Below are 19,434 nucleotides of genomic sequence, written 5' to 3' on the forward strand. Positions count from 1 at the left end.
CCTTGATCTTCAGCTTGTCCTGAATACGCAGCTGGAGACACAATCCTCCTGTGGGGGTTCCGAATCCCAGCTCTGTCCGTTTCTCTGTGTGGCTGTACGGCTTTTGGCAAAATAAGACCCACTTCAAAACACTGGGTTAGCCTGAAGACTCAAGGGGAAATGTCTCTTTCTCCCTATTACACGTCACATTTAGAGGAAGGAGGAGAGCCTGTGGATATTCTCATTTTATTCTAAGTGACACTCAGAATGGGGGTTCTAGACCTAGTGTTCCAGGCCTTAAATACCAAGCCAAATCTCATGACCTACCACCAGTCCTCCTGGCTCCAAAATCACGAGAGGAAAACTATGAGGGGGCATTTATATACAGATTGAGGGAGCACTAGTTAAATGATAGGAGTGTAATGCATTTTTTAATGAATGAATGTTTCCCTTTGCCTTGCCCCACCTCCTTCCAACACTTCATACATTCCATGTCATCTTGAGGGAGCCTCTCAATCCTAGAAGCCTTCTTTGATGAAGAGGTAAGAACTTTCCAGAACCACATTTCTGGGATCCAGTTAGGGTTGATCTAACTGAAGACAAAGTGAACTCAACCCAGGAACATCTCTCCACTAGCCGTCCGGCTTCACTGGAGTCTGCCTCCATCCCACTCCATTCCCCCCTTCCCCCTTACGGTCTGAAAGAAGTGGTCAAGTGACTTCGTAGATTTTGGCATGAGAGATGCAAATTAGGATGGAGAAATAATACTTCTAGTACTGTCAGTTGCCCCTGGGTAACAGATCACAGTACAGTAGAAGGACAACGGGTGTCTCTAACCAGGGCAGAGTGCCACTCAGAGGCAAGAGCAGTTCCCGGGCCGTTCAAAAGTTCTAGACCCCAGTAGTACTCACCAGCCAAGCAGCCTCCCCTGGTGTCTCCTATTCCGCGAAGCCAGTCCCTCTGGGGCCCGGCGGTGGGGGGAGGGGGGACGGGGCTCCTTTGACACCTTCAGCAGACTCGGTGAGGGGAGGAGTCGGGGCCGGAGGCGCGAGCGAGCCAATGCGCGCGGCCCTGGTCACATACAGCTGGCGAGCAGGCCAATGGGCGCGCGGGGGGCGTGGCCGGGGGGCGGTGTCGGGCTCCGAGCGTTTATAACAACTTGGAACGCGGCGACTTGCCGCGCGCTGTTGTGCGGCTGCGGGTTCCCCGGCCGGTTGCGGGTCGTGTACCCCGGACTCTAGCTCTCCCCGCGCAGCCGGCTCCCCCTGCGCCCTCGTTCGCCTCCTGGCCGCCATGGAGCCGTTGGCTTTCCCCCGGCGCCCCGGCCCGGCTCCCTCGGCCGCCCCCGCCCTGACCGCCGAGCTGGCCCGGCCCCTGACCGACGGGCTCATCAAGTCGCCCAAGCCCCAGATGAAGAAGCAGGCGGTGAAGCGGCACCACCACAAGCACAACTTGCGCCACCGCTACGAGTTCCTCGAGACCCTGGGCAAGGGCACCTACGGGAAGGTGAAGAAGGCGCGGGAGAGCTCGGGGCGCCTGGTAAGTGTGATTCCCTCTCGCGGTGCTGCTGGGCGCGGGGCTCGGCCGCGGACAGTGAGGGCAGCAGGCGGGCTGGGCCAGGGGCTAGTGCGCTCCTCGGTGGAGTGGCCAACATTCAGCGCGCGCGCGCGTGGTGGGGGGCGGGGGTGAGGCATGCGTTGGACCTGAGAACCCCAGCACTAGCCAGCGTACGAGGACTGTCCAGTTAGTGAGGCGGATGGCCGGTGCAGGGTGCAGAGAAGATGCATAGTGTCCTGTCTTGGGACGAGAAGACTCCCTACAGAAGATGAGACTTAAGCTGAATGTTGCTTGAAGCATGCCATCCAAAAGAATGGAATGGAAGAGGAAGTAGAAGGTGCCTGATCTTAGTGTGAGTTTAGTAGATGAGTGTGTGCTTGGATGAATTTGTGAGGTCCAGTTCCTCGACTTAGCTCTTATACTCTGGCAGCCCAGCCTACTGTGGGGAGCTGTGCCGGGGTGGGATGGGATGGGCTGGGGTGGAGATGGTCTTGACACTTAGGTCCTTTCCAGCTCTAAAACTGACTCCAAGTTTCATTAGGATGGGTGTTTTTACTCTGGGAAATGTGAAACCAGGCTCTGGTGCAAAGTCTACTGTGTCCCAAGATACCTTTGGGTTTGGGACCTTTTCAGAAAGATGTCCAGTTAATGTGGGGGTGGAGGGTGTAGGTAGTAGTAGCAATGATAGTAATAGTAATTTGTGAGAGCTTGAGCAATTTATTTTATCTCTATACTGTTCCCCTTCTGAAAAACTGAACCCCCCCCCACACAAAATAAACAAAACCCTACAACCACCCTCCCAAGCTGCGATGAGGATTGAATGAGGTACAAATGTGAATTTAAATTGATCCCGATACACAGAAGCTGCAGTGAGAACTGATATTTGTATCTGGAAAGGCAAATCCTGAAAGGGTAGCAAGTTTGCCAAGAGTTAGTTAACAAACATGTTTCACATGCATAAGAATCACCTGGGGTGCTTCTTTTGAAATACTTACTATCTGGTTCCACATCCAGAGGATTTTATTGCAAAGGTCTAGGATGGGGCCAGATAACCTGCATTTTTTTTTTTTTTTTAAGATTTTATTTATTTACTTGACAGAGAGAGCATGAGAGATCACAAGCAGGGGGAGCAGCAGAGGGAGAGGGAGAAGCAGGCTCCCCGCTGAGCCATGCCGAGCTCCATCCCAGGACCCTGGGATTATGACCTGAGCCAAAGGCAGATGCCTAACCGACTGAGCCACCCAGGCACCCTCCCACCCCCCGCTCCCGCCTCCCCTTCATGACCGGCATTTCAACAAGCTTTTGGGGGCTGGTGGTCTAGGGACTCTTGCAAAATTCTGTCGGGTGCTGGTTATGAGACGTGCGTGTGTGTGTGTGTCCATGGTTTACCCTGTGAGCTGCGGGAGCGGTCTCCTCCCCAGATTGTTTGCTTTCTCAGTCAGTAAGTGGTTTGAAATTCAAGAAGTCATTTCATTGGTGAAGGAGAGTGGATGCTAGAGAGAGGGAGTGGATTATGGCCTCATCAATAGGGCCGAGTATGTTTTTTCTGCTAGGGCCTGGCACTGTCCCCAGTCGCCTGCTGCCAGGTTACAGCTATTGGGCAATCATGTACTTCCTGGCTTTCCTTTCTTTCTCTTTCTCTAAAGTGTGAGGGCCCAGTGAGGCTCCAGGCTTGAGACCCCTGGACTCAGGCTTTGCCAGGGGCTTAGCTACAAAATAGCGTATGTGCCTCTTGTTGGAGGACAGACTGAGTTGGGGGGCTGGGGTGGCCCAGAAACTGGGAAACTGAAATTGAAGTTGAGATCCCATCAGAATCTTGACCTGGCTCCGTGTGTGTGTGTGTGTGTGTGTGTGTGTGTGTGTGAGAGAGAGAGAGAGAGAGAGAGAGAGAGATCTCTTTGATTCTGGAATGAGATAAACCAGCTTTCAGTTTTCAAACCTCAGTGACTGTAGGCAGGGATTCCAACTCTTATTACATCAGAACAGAGAGAATTCAGAAGGTACTCCCCAGCCTCCTTCCTCTCGCTGTGGGCGGGGAGCTAAGGTCAGTAGGCGCGGGGCCTTCTCTGAACCACCCGGATCCACAGGCCACCCTGTACTTTGGCTGGAAACCTGCTCAGGGTCTCCGTCCTGCTTGGAGAGTAGCTGCCTTCGGGGCTAATGGTTTCTCCTTTCTGAAGAGGACTCCTCTTCCCCACCCCACCCCCACTCCTGCCTCTTCACTGTCCACCCTTAAGAGAGGCTGACCTCGTGCCTCAGGATCTCCTGTGAGGGAGAGAGGGACACGAGAAGGCCCCTGACATCCCTCCAAATGAGCGGAGGTTGTTGGTGGGGGCTAGAGGCAGAGGAGGGCCTGCCAGGTGACTCCCATCCCGACTCTACCTTTCTAGCATATTTCCCTTTCCCAGTTTGCCTAGATGAGATTAGCAGGGCCCAGATGGGACTGTCGGGAGGGAAGGGAGAGTGGGCAGGACTAATGGCTACTCCAGGAGGGCATCAAAGGAAAAGCCCACATTTGCTCTGGATCTTCTTATCTCCGAGTACATTCCTAGGATCCAAATGACATTTCCTACTGTGACTCTCCCCAGCTCCCCTGACCACCCCTCTCGGCATAAGAAAAACACCTGCTGGAGTCCCTGGAATACTAGAATCCACCAAAGCCTTTGGGATGGTCCGCAGGGCTGGCTTCTCTCTGGGGGTGCCATGAACGACATTAGGGGAGTCCGAGTGGACAGTGATCTGGGACAAGGATGCTTCTGTGTCTTATATATGCTGGGCTGCTACGTGGGATGTCAGAATGTTTGACAATGACCCAGATGATCTGATCCCTTTGTTGACAGATGGGGAAACTGAGGCCCAGAGAGAGGATGGGACTTGTCCTGTGGCTGGTTAGTGGCATCCCTGCAACACAAGCTCCTGACTTGACCACCCCAGGCCATGGATGACCAATTCTGAGTCTGGGAGGGGAGTTGGCCTTGAGCTGAGCCCGGGCTTGCCTCCGTGTGCTTTGTCATTCCAACCCCGAGCACAAGCTACCTTTCCCAGAGCTCCAGGCAGTGCTGAGGGTGGGAAGAGTCATTGGGAATGAACTCCCTCCCCCACACATGCTGACTCTGATGAGGGATCCGGGATGAGTGAACTACACGACATTCCTGGTTTTGACCTCGTCGGGAAGGCTGTGGAGCTCAGAGTCAGACCATAAGGGTTCCAGTCCGGACTCTCTTGCTTACTAGCTCTGTGACCTCTGTGCATCTCTGTTTCCTCCTCTGTCAGTGAAGGATCGGACCATAGAGGGGGCCATATGATAATTCCTACCTTGGGGGGCTCTCAGAGGATGAGAGATGATGATGTCGGTCAAGTGCTCAGCACAGGAACTGACACACATGGTGTTATTATCCCAGCAGGGCTGGCTTTGACTCTAGGCCCAACCCTCTCTTGGGGTACCCCATCCTGGGTCTGTGCTGCCTTGAGCAAGAGAATGGGTTGTGCTGCACTTCCCTAAGCCAAACCACTTTGGTCTTTGCTTTGTTCAAAGTCCTAGTCTCTCCTTCGGCCCCTGCTCCAGAGAACGGCTCCATCTGGCCAGGAGCCAAAGTCCTCTTCTGTGTGACGCTGCCCTCCCAGGCCCGACTACACCTGCCCGCTCAGCAGAAGGGAGGGAGGCTCCGGCTGCAGGCGACTCTTGTCCTTGGGCTGTGGCCAAACCACACAGGAGGGCTGGGCAGGGAAGCACCTTGCCCGGCAACCCGGCAGAGTGGGCTGGAGGGTGGCAAGGAGGGGGCAGGCACAGTCTGGTGCTTAGGGGAGGCAGCTCAGGCTCCCCTCATTCCCGGAGCCCATTCCTGCTCTCTGCCTGGGTCTCTGGCAGGCTTGGTGGGCTGGTGAGCCACCCCCAGACCCATCCCCACTCTGCCCAAGCTAGCCCAGGCCAGCCTAACCTCTCCTCCGTTATCTAAATGGGTCATCCTCCAGCTCCTTGCCCCACCTCCCTGATGGCAGCTGCTCCGTGAAAGGCCAGAGAGGAGTCAAGGATCTTGGCTCCGACTCCTGGTGATAGCTATGACCGGAGATGCCCAGCTTGCACCCTGTCTCCTGGGACCTGAAACCAGCACCTCTAGATCTTTTTCTAAGACCTTTTCCGCCATGGTCTCCCGAATCCAGATTATTCCCCATCTGAGTTCCTGCAGGAGAGGCAGCATCTAACCAATTGTGCCCCCAACACCCATCTCCCTGGTGTGTTTGTGGACCTCTAAGTGTGATGGGTGCCTGGAGGTACTGCCCCAAGGCAGGGGCTGAGGACTTCCCTTCTCCAAGGTGGGAGGCAGGGAGCCCGAGGCAGGGCAAGGCACCTGCAAGGAACTTTGGTCTCCTGATACGGCAGCTTCTGCAGACAACACCCTTCCATCTTGATTCTACCTCGGTGTGTCATGGAACCCTGGAAGTCAGCGGACCTTTCTGGACCTCAGTGCTTCCTCCATTTGCAAAAGGGGTTGGGGGATTAGTCCTGCTGTCTTTGCAAAATGGGCCAGTCTATAGACTTTTGCCCAGGCAGGTTAACACGGACATATTCAGGGCCTCCGAACAAGCTCATTCCAACCAATCCTAGGCCAGCATCCTTCTGGCAGAGCAGCCCGTGACCACTTCTGAAGAAGCTCAGCAGAAAATGCTAGAGTTTGGAAGGGAGATTAGAGGTCTTGATGTACACATTTGTGAATGGTTCTTTTCTTTCTGGCCTTTGCACAAACCTTTCTCTCTGCCTATAATGCCCTTTATGCCCCTCCCCAGCCTACCCCCTTTGGCTTGGCAAGCCCCACTCATCCTTCAAGATCTCCTGGAGCCCCTGGGCAGTCAGGGATGTCAACTGTCCTGTTCATCACAGTAGGTTTAATTGCCGGTCCTTCCACTGGACTAGGGCCTTGGTGCAGGGACTATCCATTTTTTGTCTAAATCTCCAACACCTAGCATAGCATCGGGCACATAGTAGGTGTTCAGCGGGTGTTTGAAGAATAAATGCCCTTTCATTTTTCAGATGAGGACATCAAAACTAGCCACACCAGTTAACCAGATCATTTAAGTGGCTTGTCTCACGTTGCATGGTTCCATGGGGACAAATAAGAATCAGGTACCTGTGCTCTTGACCCCCACTCCACGGACCTGGCATTCACACTTCTGTTAACATGTAATTGTCGTGCCTGGGTGTCCTGCCCCACCAAGTCGGGGGGCAATAAAACCCACCACCTGAACTCGGGTCCTTTTACTTTGGAGAGTAAAAGGGGTTCTATTTTTTTTTTAAATTAGGGTAAGCTTTTTTTTCAAGATTTTATTTATTTAGGGATAGAGAGTGAGAGAGCGCACGAGTTGGGGGGAGGGAGGGAGGGAGGGAGAGAGAATCTCAGGCAGACTCCCTGATGAGCATAGAGTCCGAGCCGGGGCTCGATCTCACAACCCAGGCGTCATGACCTGAGCCGAAATCCAGAGTTGAATGCCTAAGGAACTGAGCCACTCAGGTGCCCCTAGAAGGGCTCTATTAATAATTATACCAGAATGAACTAGGATTCTCTAGGCATGTGGCCTTCCTACCTCTGGGAGGTCCATTCAGCTTACTGTTCCCCACCTCCTTGGCTCTACTTAGGGTATTTTAATTTTAGACAATGTTTGCTCAACTAGCATAGGAGAGCAAAGGTCCCTCAAATCAGTCCTGTCACTGAAGCTGGCTTTCCACCCATACCTGGGAAGAAGGACAGAAAATCTTTTTTCTTTTTTTTAAAAGATTTTATTTATTTATTTGATACAGAGAGAGAGGGCACGAATAGGCAGAGAGGCAGGCAGAAAGAGAGGGGGAAACGGGCTCCCTGCTGAGCCGAGAGCCCAATGCGGGGCTCGATCCCAGGACCCTGAGACTACAACCTGGGTCAAAGGCAGAGGCTCAACCCACTGAGCCGCCCAGGTGCCCCAGGACAGAAAATCTTATCTGGGTAGCCATCCTATCGGTCAGGGGATCAGTCCAGTGACTTAGCCAGTAACTACGGATTTGTGATTTGTGCTCACCGGTAAGCAGCTGTTGAGTGCTTTCTGTATGCCGAGCGCCTTCTAGGCCCCAGCTGTTTCTCTGTCCCCTTTACTTGGACAGATGAGCCAGCAGATGGCGAGGGGCCCATCCTGGGGGGCAGGAATAGGTTGGGGAACAGTGGCCCAGGCCCCCCAGGATAGTGACGCATTGTTCTTCTTGTATGTCACCCGGCTTGGAGGCTAGCGGAGGCCTGATGACAGAACTTGTTACCTTCATAGGAAGTGCCCACCAGCTGTGGTCTCCTAGGACCTCATGTGGGTAACTGGAGGTGGAGAGGATGTCGGGCTGGGGGAGGGTCCTTGATCTAGTTCCCTGAGGCCAGAACAGGAAGGTAGACCGGTTCACTGAGGTTCACTGGGGTTCACTGAGGTTCACTGAGGATTACCAATCCCGTTGAGGAATCCTAGGCTTCCAGAGTTGAAAGAAATGGATCTCAGCATTCAACATTTGTACTCTCTACTGGCCTGGGGACTCCTAGCATGGCTCAGACCCTCTTTTTTGGAACCTCCTTTCTTTTAGGCCTTGTCTTTATGAGACCCCCACCCCAACCAAGCCCGTGATGATTCATCTCCTTGCTGTATAGATTTGTGCGTACACGGTTATAATATGCCTAATTTTTGCATATATGTGCACCTTAAACTCTCAACTCTTTGTTTCATTATCTAGATATGTGACTTATATATGGTCTTTTTTTTTTTTTTTTTTTACTACCTATTAACACAAGGTTTATGGCTCTTTTGGAAGAGCTCATAGGACTTTATCTATTGTCTGATTTTTAAAACAAAGAATTCTAGAAAAGAATGAGTATGTAACATCTCCCCTTCAGGGAGAGGAAGAGGTGTGGAGAGAGGGGTAGGCAGGATCGGTGCAGCAAGTCGAAGGAAGATTGAAGCCCCTTCCTCCCCGTCCCCATCCCCCTGTCCAATTCTAAGCTGGAGATTTTTCTGCTTAGCTCATTGGGGTGGTTTGGAGCAGAAGGGGGGACCCTCCGTGAAGAAAGCCCCTGAGGGGCCGCCCCCATCCCCACCCCCGCCCCGCCCCGGCCCCTGCAGCTGCAGCGTGGGCCTCTCCGGCATCTTGGGAAGAAGGCTCCTTGGTGACAGGTCCCTCCTGCTGCCATTGTCCTCCCTGCCCTGCTCCGGGAGGGCACAGGAGCTGGGCCTCCCCTCTTTCAAGGATGCAGCCCCAGGGGCGGAGCGGGGCGGAGGGCACACCATCCCTGGCCCGTTGCCGGGGTGACCGGGCCGGCCATTGTGCGCAGCTCCCCTTATGGGATTAAGGCTTTTCCGCATTCTTGTCCGATGGGGAGCACTGCCCAGTCCCGCGAGCCGGAAGCCATTGTCTGCCTCCAGAGCCCTGTGAAAGGGTGGATTAGAGGCCCCTCCCCTGGAGCTGTGGTCTCCTTTTGAACCTTGAGGGGAGGCCAACCCTCCTGGGACGTGGAATGAGGAGCCAGTTTCCCTCAGTCTGGGCCTTCAGATTTGGTCATAACACGTCCGCCTCCCCTGAAGAGGAATTTACCGTTCGTGTCCTTGGACGGGACTCGTCAGGATCTGCCCGGCCCTGGGGCACCCCACCTGGCCCCCACCCATCTCCTCAGGGCACCCCCAAACCCCACACGCGTAGGGCTGGTCCCCCGCCTCAGAGCCAGAAAGCACTTCACAGGGCTTGGTTTGGTTGTGCAGAAAAGACAACCGAGGCTCTGAGAGGGGGTGGGACTTGCTCCCGGGAACAGCGGCAGAGCCCACAGGAGGAGGACCCCCAGGTCCCCTGCCTACCCCCCAGGCTAGGGAAGGGCCCTGGTCACTCTCCTCTTTCTGTCCCCCTGGCCGCTCAGTGGGACAGGGCAGAGAAAGCAGAGGTTCCTCAGACTCTAAGAGTTCTGCTTACTGGCCTGGCATCTTGGCACTGCTTTCATTTCCTGTCGCCTCACCCCACCCTTCCTGAACCCACCGCACTTACCAGCCCTTCCCCCCACCATCCTTATATGGTATTTTCACCTTTGCAGAGGAGACAGCAAAGCCCAGGGGACTCTCACTGTCTGGTTGTTTGTTTGTTGCTAGGAGAGGAACATTCCTTACCTAAACTGAAGGGACTGGTATGGGTTTTTTTCATATTTTTTTTGTGGTTAAAAATATATATAACGTATAGTTTACCATTTTCCCCATTTTAAAGGTACAATTCAGTGACCTATTGGGTACATTCACAATGTCATGCAAACATCCACACCCCCCATTTGCAAGATCTTTTCATCACCCCACACAGGAGCTCTGTACCCATGAAACAATAGCTCCCCACCCCCTCCACCTCCACCACCCCCCACCCTGGGAGTCGCTGTTCTACTTTCTGCCCATGCATTTGTCTATTCTGGTTACCTCCTAGATGGAGAATCAGACGGACCCCTGGGTGGCTCAGTGGGTTAAGCTTCTGCCTTCTGCTCAGCTCATGATCCCAGGGGCTTCCTGCCCCTCGGGGAGTCTGCTTCTCCCTCTGCCCCTCCCCCTGGTTGTGCTCCCTTTCCCTCTCTCTTGCGCGCTCTCTCTCAAATAAATAAATAAAATCTTTAGGAAAAAAAACAAGAATTGTCCATCTGTACTTGTGTGTCCGGCTTCTTTCACTCAGCATAATGTTTTCAAAGTTCATTCCTGTTTTTGCCGGTTCGTCACTGCACGACCTTGAGCAGGTCACTTAACCTCTCCTTTTCCCACCTGTCAGTGAGGACCACTTTCAGGGCCTCCCTCCCCAGGTGGTTAGGAGGGCCAATGCCTTAGTAACGAGGTGACAGATGCTTGCTCAGGGCCCCTGTGTGGCATCAGGGATCCAGTCCTGAGCAAAACCAGGCCGACCCTTGTCTTCACGGTGTCATATGGTAGGTTTGCTTTCTAAGTCCTAAAGCATTGGCCTTACAGATGCAGGATGTACCTTCCTTGTTCGTCTGTGGATTCTGAATAAGGTCACCGGCCCATACTCCTTCCTGCTGTGTGGACTTAACCTAACCCGGGTGCTCAGCAGCCTCTCTGTCACCTATCCGGGCGTGGGACGGAGTGGCTGCTCTGGGTGCATGTAGCACCCGCAGGCGGCCAGGGGCAGAGCTCCCGGAGTATCCTTGGGGATGCCTTTACCTGCCAGAGCCTTCTCCTCAGGCTCCCACACTCTCTGTTCCCAGGTGGCCATCAAGTCCATCCGGAAAGACAAAATCAAAGACGAGCAAGACCTCATGCACATTCGGCGAGAGATTGAGATCATGTCGTCACTCAACCACCCCCACATCATCGCCATCCATGAAGGTACAGGGGCAGGGCATCGAGGCAGAGTGTGTGGATGCGTGCGTGCGTGCGTGCATGTGTAGGAGCAGTCAGGACAGAGAACACAAAGAAGTGAAAAAGACACAGGCTTTAGAGTTGGACAAAAGGTGGATTTGAAGCCCAGCTGTAGGACTTTGGACAACTAATTTAATTAGGCTCTGGGCAGGCCTCTGTTCCTCATTTGTCAAACGGGCCCGTCCCACCTACGTCACAGGGGAGCTGCAAAGATGAAATTAAATGTCACTCAGGATTCAGCTCATGGGAGGAACTCAACGGACTGTAGGCTTTCTTGTTGTCATTGTTAGGGTTTCCATAATGGAACACTACCTCCCCAACCCAGTGAGAGCCCCAGCATCCTGGGGGAGGCTAGCGAGCGTGCACACAGACCTGTACCTGTCTCAGGTCCCGACAGCCAGGCCTCCTACAGTCTGCCCGGGACTCTGAATCATTCCTGCCATGGGGCTGGCTCCCACCTTTCCTCATCTTTCTTAGGTTCCTCTTGCTCTGACATCAGTGTCGGCTTCCCACCCCACCGGCTCTGTTCCCTGTGACCCAGACAACAAAGTGAGCAAGAGAGGGTGACGAGGGAAAGAGGGGGAGCCTACTCCTACCCACACTCGTCTGCTTCCAGCCTTTACATAATATCAGTGAGATGGGAAACCAGGGGTAGCGGTAGCCCCAGGAGGGAGGGGAGGAGGCCTGTGGCTTTGCCCTCTGTCTGAATATTCCTGGTGGGAAGTAAGGGAAAAGTCTTTCTTGGATTCTGTCCATAGGAAGACTAAGGGCAGAGCCACTGACATGGCCCCATGGCCAGAGCTCCACACAGAGCCTGGCAAGTGGCTGAGAAGGCTAATTGTAGCTCTTTGTATTTCCCCCAGGGAAGAGTGGGTAGATGACAGAGTGTCGGTTAAGCCAGGTTGAGCTTGGTGATTGGGCAGAGAGAGTGACTTCTCCCCCACACCCATCCCTCCAAGCTACATCTGGGACCTGAGTCTTGATGCTTAGGATGTGGATTCTCCCGCCCCTCAGATTCCATGATTGTAGGTAGGGGTGTCCCAGTTACTGTGGGACAGGCAGTGCTCCCTCCCCAACCATCCCCAGCCTGCCCCAGTGTTCAGGAGATATGGACTGGGGGGAGGCTCCGGTTTTAGGAAACGAGCAGCTCTCCAGAATGTACCCTGGCTGGCTCTTCATGGCACAAAGGTGGCATGCATCCCTACAGACATCTGGAGGACCACAGGAGTAGGGTCTCACTTGGGTACCCCCCAGGAGACGGGGCCACTGTGGGTTGGGAACAGCTTGCCCATGTGGGAGAGGGGAAGAGCTCAGTCCTCCTGGCCCTGTGTCCAGTCGCCTGGCACCCGGGATTCCTCGGGAAGAAGCTGCCTCTCTCAGCTCCTTCTCCCAGGCTAGACAGCAGCAGCTCTGGGGCTGGCTCAGCAAGACAGACTCCTATGGCAATGTCACGGACACACATGCTCGGACGCACACCCAGCCAGTTTGACGAACCAGTCCTTCCCCACGTTTCTAGGCAGCTGGAGCCAGGACAAGGCTGAGAGGCACGTGAGCGGGGATGGGCTCATTGCCAGGAAGTCAAAGGGGCTGAGGGTACCAGATCTCTAGATCAGCCTTCCTTGGTACCATATAGTTTACAAACCACATTCATGTACCTTTCTCTCTCCTCGGATCCTGGAGGCAAATGTTATGATGGGTGTTGTTTTCCAAGTTCACGCACAAGGGTGCTGATTATAAATCAAGCACTAGGCACTATTTGTCGAGTGCCTGCTGCTATGTCGGACCCCAAGCCTGGCTTGCTCAGCCAGCCCCGGAGTTCTCGCTGACTTCTGTCGATGTCTCCCCCAGCCCTGTGAGCTTACCATTATATCTTTTCAGATGAGCAAATGGAGGCACACTGGTTAAATAACTTGCCAGGGTCACCCGGCTAGTGAGTGAGGGGACCAGGATTCAAACCCCAAACCTGAATTCCTACTGGTGTATCTGGACAAGGTTCGCCCACCGTCCCCAGGCACAAAGTAGCAGATTCTGAACCAGAGGACTTGACTTGTCATTCTCATCCGTTGATGTCCCTGCCTTCCTGGGAATTTGCAGGCTGGTCTTAAGGATCCTCAAAAGCCTGGGGCACCTGGGTGGCTTAGTCGGTTAAGCATCGCACTCCTGATTTGGGTTCAGGTCATGATCTCAGGGGCGTGGGATCGAGTCCCGTGTCCAGCTCCACGCTCAGCACGGAGTCTCCTTGTCCCTCTCACTCCTCTGCTCCTCCCCTTGTGCGCGCTCTCTCTCTCTCAAATAGATAGATAGATGGAAAGAATCCTCAAAAGCCTGAACTTCCAAAGAGAGGGAGGATAAGCCAGTTCCCTTGGCCTCACCTCGTGGCTCCCGGAAGATGATGGGAGCTTCAGCAGCCCTGTTCCTGCCCTTACTTGCCCCTGCCCCACACCTCGGGCAGATAGCCCTGCAGAAAGATCCTGTCGGCCTTGGGGCGGGGCGGTGGGGGGGAGGAGTGTGTGACCCCCACTGGGAGCACTGCACTCTGGAATGGCCTGACATTCCCACCTTGCTCTGCCACAGTGTTTGAGAACAGCAGCAAGATTGTGATCGTCATGGAGTACGCCAGCCGGGGCGACCTGTATGACTACATCAGCGAGCGGCCACGGCTCAGCGAGCAGGACGCCCGCCATTTCTTCCGACAGATCGTCTCTGCCGTGCACTACTGCCACCTGGTGAGCTCCCCACTGCCAGCCCTGTTCCGAGGGGGTCCCTGGGGCTCTGGGACTGTCCAGAATCCCACAGGAAGACAAACAGAGACAAAACTCATCTGGACTTTGGGCCCTGGGGATGTTGGCTTCTCTGGCTGTGGCTCCTAGGGGTGGAAGGCTCTGTGATCCGTGGTACTGTGTTCCCACGAGATGGGCATTCCCAGCCTACCCATGCTGCCCCAACTGGGCCCCCTTTGTGTTGACCTCACTTTCCAGACTAGGCCTTCATGTCCTCCTGTCCCTCTTGGAGACCTCCCTCTGACCCCCTTTCCTCTCTCCATCTTTCAGAATGGGGTTGTCCACCGGGATCTCAAGCTGGAGAACATCCTCTTAGATGCCAATGGAAATATTAAGGTGAGGCCCTCTTCTTTGTTTCCCGCAGCTCCCTACCCCACCCCAGCCTTTCTGCCCTGTTTCCTCACCAAGTGTCTATCTCTAAGCTCGCAGGGATTCTAGAAGCTCAGGTTTAGATGGTGGTACCAGTAGGGAACTCGGCCATCATCCTTTCCAGTACCTTGTTCTGTGGATGAAAACCTAAGACTTCAAGATAAGGGGTGACTTACCCAAGGTCCCATGGCAAGGGAGTGGTTGCATCTGGGCTAGAACCAAGGTCTGCTGATTCCCCAGTCGGTACTCTTGACGTAACCGACTGATAGGAGCCTAGATCTAGGGTCAACTTTTGCATGCAAGCTGGGGCCTAGCAGGGAGAGAGAGCCAGGGCCTGAGTTCTCCCCACCTGCCTGTGCATGCAAACACACACACACACACACACATAATCTGCTACCATCTGGTAGCCCTTTGGCACTTTCCTCCGTAGACCAAGCACCCCAGCACCGGCGTTCTGCCTCCTGCAGCTGCCGAATTCCCACGCCTACGTAGTTAAGCTGAGGTCTGAGAGGTACTGGTGGCATCGGCTCAGAGCTCAGGGCTGGAAGGGGGACATAACCGGGGCTGGCCCCTGCAGGTGCCTGGCCGGGCTTTGACTCTGCAGTAGGACACTCCTCAGCCTCTTCCTGAACCCAACACACAGTCCCTCCCTTTCAGTGGCCCTTGAACCCATGCCCTACAGTCCCCTGACACTGAGTTTATTCCCCTTACCCAGCCAGTTCCCGGAGCAGGTGGGGCTTTCTTTGATGCTAAGCACAGGGGGAGGGGAGCCAGAGCCAGGAAACTCACAGAACCAGACAGGCACGACCTTTCCCGTCTCAACCAATCATCTGCCTCTTTATGGGCTTCAAATGGTAACTGCTTGATAAGAAGCCAATAAAGCCATAAACGAGGAGCCAGAGTCTCACAAACAGCCCCTCCCCACCCTGGGCACACATGGCGCTCTGCTGGGGGTGAAGAGGTGGGGAGCAGCAGGCCATTGGCCTCTGCTTCTGTCTGAGGATAGTTGAGGGAAAGGGTCTCCCTGGGGAGAAGATAGGCTTGGGACCCCTCAAGCCCTCAGTGTCAGACGGCTCAGGGAATCCTGAAAGAAGTGTCCTCCTTCTGGGCTCTAACCACAACCCCGATCTTTGTTCTGACGTCACCATTGCATCTTAGCTATACCAGGTGACCCCAGGTCCCTTCCACTGCATTCCTGCCCAGCTACGGGCAGAGATGAGCCCTTTGCCGGGACGGGCCAGCCAACCCTTGCCCGGTAAATCCTTAATGGGGCTGGCTGGCTTCTGAGGGCCGTGGTGTTGGCATGAGAAGGCGATACTCTCCCTACATCTGGTCGACCCCTCCTCCAGTCGCTAGTGTCTGTTGAGTCCCATCCGTGGGTCCCGCCTGTGCTGAGAGCTGCAGGAAGGGTGGGGGCAGAACGAGGTGAGCCCAGGGAAGGTGCCGACACAGTAATGTGAGGAGGCAGACTGATGACCACTGGAAACTGTGGGGCTTTGCAGGAAAAGGAGGTCTTAGGAGGGGTGGGCTTGCCAGTTCAGGAGGATGTTTCTAGGCAGAAGAGGGCATCCCTGGAGTAGAGGTCCAGCATGAGCAAAGGAGCCCGGGGAATAGGGAGGACCCTGGAGCCTCCACACGCCTAGGCATTCCTCACTGATTCAACCTTCTGCGAGGGCCTGGGTTCCCCTGGGATCTGGAGAGGGGCGGGCTGAGAGCTGCAGAACATTCCAGGCCTTGGCATGACCCCTGCCTGTGCTTGACCTGCTCTCGCAGATCGCAGACTTCGGGCTGTCCAACCTCTACCACCACGGCAAGTTACTGCAGACGTTCTGCGGGAGCCCCCTGTACGCCTCGCCTGAGATCGTCAACGGGAAGCCCTACACGGGCCCCGAGGTGAGTGTCTGCTCTCCGCCCACAGCCTGCCTCCACCACTGACCGGTGCCTCTAGATTTTCTGAGAGAGGTGGGCTGGCTTTCCAGTTCTTCCCCTCTTCGGAGCACAGAACTCCACCCCCACCCTTCACACACAAAAGTAGGGACTAGCCAGGTCCTAGCAGGAGCAGCAGAAACTGGGCCAAGAACTTAAGCCTGCTGACCCCCACCCCCACCCCCATCTGGTTTTGTGCCTCCTCGCCTTCCTAGTTGCTGTTCTCTTTCCTGGCATCTGTCCGGGTTCCCTGGAGAGGTGGGCTTTCTCTCCACCACCCCATCCTGCCTGGAAGGGATGACCTCATCACTGCTCTCGTTTGTGGCCGCCCCTCCTATGGGCAGGTGATGGACAACACCTTTCTTCCTGAACTTTAGTCCCTCTACAACCATCCTTACTCCTGGGTCCTAGAGGGAGGTGGTCCTTGGATGCCCCGGCACCCTGAGATCTCCAGAGTGTACCCCTTTCTTCTCTGGGGTTGCTGGATCCCCTCCAGCCTGTGACATCCAGGCATCCTTGCTGACCCTCCTTCTCTCTCTCTCTCCCTCCCTAGGTGGACAGCTGGTCCTTGGGTGTCCTTCTGTACATCCTGGTGCACGGCACCATGCCCTTTGATGGGCAGGACCATAAGACACTGGTGAGACAGATCAGCAATGGGTCCTACCGGGAGCCATCTAAACCTTCTGGTGAGTGAGAGGCCCGGGTGTCATCCTCCAGGCCCCTAGGGTCCTTCCCTTATTCCTGAGGCGGGCGCCAGCCAGGGGCAGGGAAGGGAAGAGGCCTACCCCCTACCTGCTGTCCGCTCTCTGCCTCCAGGGTCTGTGACTCGGAGAGAGAAGGGGCACCCCTGCTCTCCGGTGCATAGAGCAAGGCTGAAGAAGGGGCCCTGGTCCTGAGGGGCCGAGGGATGGAAGAGGAAAAGGGCCGTCAGTCCCAGGGGGCTGGAGGCTATGCGGAGCTGGCCGGGCTGTGGGGTGTGTGGAACCCAGGTGGGACCGGACACATCTGACCCGGGGGTGTGCAGTTTCAGCACAGATCGGGGTGAACCTCTGAGAGGGGCTGCAGGGGGCCCATTCTCGTGGCCGCCAGTCTGAGGCCCCCGTCTCCTGTCTTCCAGATGCCTGTGGCCTGATCCGGTGGCTATTAATGGTGAACCCCACCCGCCGGGCCACCCTGGAGGATGTGGCCAGTCACTGGTGGGTCAACTGGGGCTATGCCACCCGTGTGGGGGAGCAGGAGGCTGTGCGCGAGGGAGGGCACGGCAGCGGTGACTCCGGCCGGGCCTCCATGGCTGACTGGCTCCGGCGCTCCTCCCGGCCGCTCCTGGAGAATGGGGCCAAGGTCTGCAGCTTATTCAAGCAGCACGTGCCTGGGGGCGGGAGCGTAGCACCTGGAGGTGGGAGCATCGCACCTGGAGGCGGGAGCGTCGCCCCCGGCCTAGAGCGCCAGCACTCCCTGAAGAAGTCCCGCAAGGAGAACGACGTGGCCCAGTCTCTCCAGGGGGACCCAGCGGACGACCCCGCCCTTCGCCCTGCCAGGGGCAACCTCAAGCTGCCCAAGGGCATTCTCAAGAAGAAGCCACTGCCCTCGCTGGAAGGGGCGAGGGAAGAGCCCGAGCCCAGCCCAGGCCCTGCAGACCCGGGCCAGGCTCCCCCCCTGCTCCCCAGGAAGGGCATCCTCAAGAAGTCTCGGCAGCGGGAATCTGGCTACTACTCCTCCCCTGAGCCCAGTGAGTCTGGGGAGCTCCTGGATGCAGGGGACGTGTTCGTGAGTGGGGACTCCGAGGAGCAGAAGCGCCCCCAAACCTCAGGGCTGCCCCTCCATCGCAAAGGCATCCTCAAACACAACGGCAAGTTCTCCTGTGCCACCCTGGAGCTCCCAACCCCCAGCACCTTCGGCTCCTTGGATGAACTGGCATCCTCCCCTCGCCCTCTGGCCCAGGCCAACCGCCCCTCAGGCGCTATGAGTGAGGACAGCATCCTGTCCTCTGAGTCATTCGACCAGCTGGACTTGCCTGAACGGCTCCCCAAGCCCCTGCTGCGGGGCTGCGTGTCTGTGGACAACCTCATGGGGCTTGAGGAGCCCCCCCCAGAGGGCCCTGGCAGCCTGGGCCTGAGGCGCTGGTGGCAGGACCCCCTGGGGGATAGCTGCTTTTCCCTGACCGACTGCCTGGAGGTGACTGAGGCCTACCGCCAGGCCCTGGGGGTCTGCTCAAAGCTCAGCTGAGGGGGGGGTGGGGGGGGCAATGCCCCGCCCTGGGCAGGTTCTGAAATGTAGCCGGGTGCACCCTGAGAGGGGACTGCAGCAAACTCGGCCTCCCAAGACTAGCCTTCTGGCCAGCAAGGCTGAGGTGGTTTGCGGTGGAACCCTAGAGAGGGCTGGATGGGAAGTGGGCACATCGAGGGTCCAGGTCCTCAGCCCTGTGGAACAGAGAAGACAGTAGAGGGGAAGCTGGTAGAGAGAGAGGAGGGGAAGGCCTGGGACCAGTCCAGGTGGCCCCCTTCCTGTCACACGGTAGGGACACGGATGGCAGGAAAGAGTACTCTCAGCCCCTCTCCTTCACTGCCTTAAGTTTTGTGCATGATGACTGCTGGCCAAGGGCGGGGGGTGGAAACTCTTCCCCTACAGGTCCCATCCCCACCTGCCCCTGAAACTGGAAAGTGGCAACCCTCATGTGCCCCGGGGTTTCCTGGGAATGGTCTCCTAGGGGGGTTCCCTTCCTTATTTATCTCCGCAGTAAGAGGCCACAACCTCCGTCTCCTCAAAGGTTCTCTCCCCTTTCCCATCCTCCGAACCCGGCCCACGCCTCCCGGAGTCGCTGCTAGGAATCTGAAAGACTTGAGAAAGCTCAGGCTGCTGCTATCGGACTTCATCTCACGGGGCCCGGACTCCCCGGGACCCCACCTGGGACCTCGAGGACTCTAACTTCTCTGGCCTCCAAGCTGCTCCTGCTACTGAGAATGGCTCTGGGCTTTCCGGACCCTGGAATGCCCTTATTTATTTTTATGTGTTCAGCTCTCTGTCTTTGAAAAAATGGAATCTAGCTGTTTTCAATAATGTGAATACTATGTTCTGGGAAAATCCACTGTGACGTCTACATTTTGTGAACAGGGAGACCTTTCACGACGATTCCCTACTAATCATGGAAGGGGGTTGGGTATCAAGCCACGGGTCCCACTGCACGGTGGGTGGGGGGGCGTCCCCTGCTCCCTGGCTCCACACCCTGACTCTGTCTACCTGATGCTCCCTCTTCCTTCCTCTGTGGCCAGAAGGAACCACTCCATTAAAAACCAGGACGATGATTGGAAAATAGCCTCTGTTCTGTTTGGGCAGGTTGTGTGCAAGACTTTGGGCCTCCTCTTAACCCACACTCCCCCTGGGCTGCCACAGGTGGGAACTGGAGCACCTGCTTCATTAAAAACAAACAAACAAA

The 19,434-nt window shown here is 55.8% G+C and overlaps 1 protein-coding gene across 1 annotated transcript; it reads left to right on the top strand.

Moving 5' to 3' along the window:
* Positions 1-1,179: 1,179 nt before the first annotated feature.
* On the top strand, positions 1,180-19,303 carry NUAK2 (NUAK family kinase 2). Its single transcript, XM_080824792.1, has 7 exons — positions 1,180-1,518; positions 10,773-10,893; positions 13,501-13,652; positions 13,977-14,042; positions 15,849-15,968; positions 16,555-16,687; positions 17,119-19,303. The coding sequence occupies exons 1-7, from the start codon at positions 1,273-1,275 to the stop codon at positions 18,225-18,227; spliced, it is 1,947 nt and encodes a 648-aa protein (XP_080680918.1). The 5' UTR covers positions 1,180-1,272; the 3' UTR covers positions 18,228-19,303.
* Positions 19,304-19,434: the final 131 nt, after the last annotated feature.

The sequence above is a fragment of the Martes martes genome (genome assembly GCF_963455335.1).
Source record: "Martes martes genome assembly, chromosome: 15".
Classification (NCBI taxonomy): domain Eukaryota; kingdom Metazoa; phylum Chordata; class Mammalia; order Carnivora; family Mustelidae; genus Martes; species Martes martes.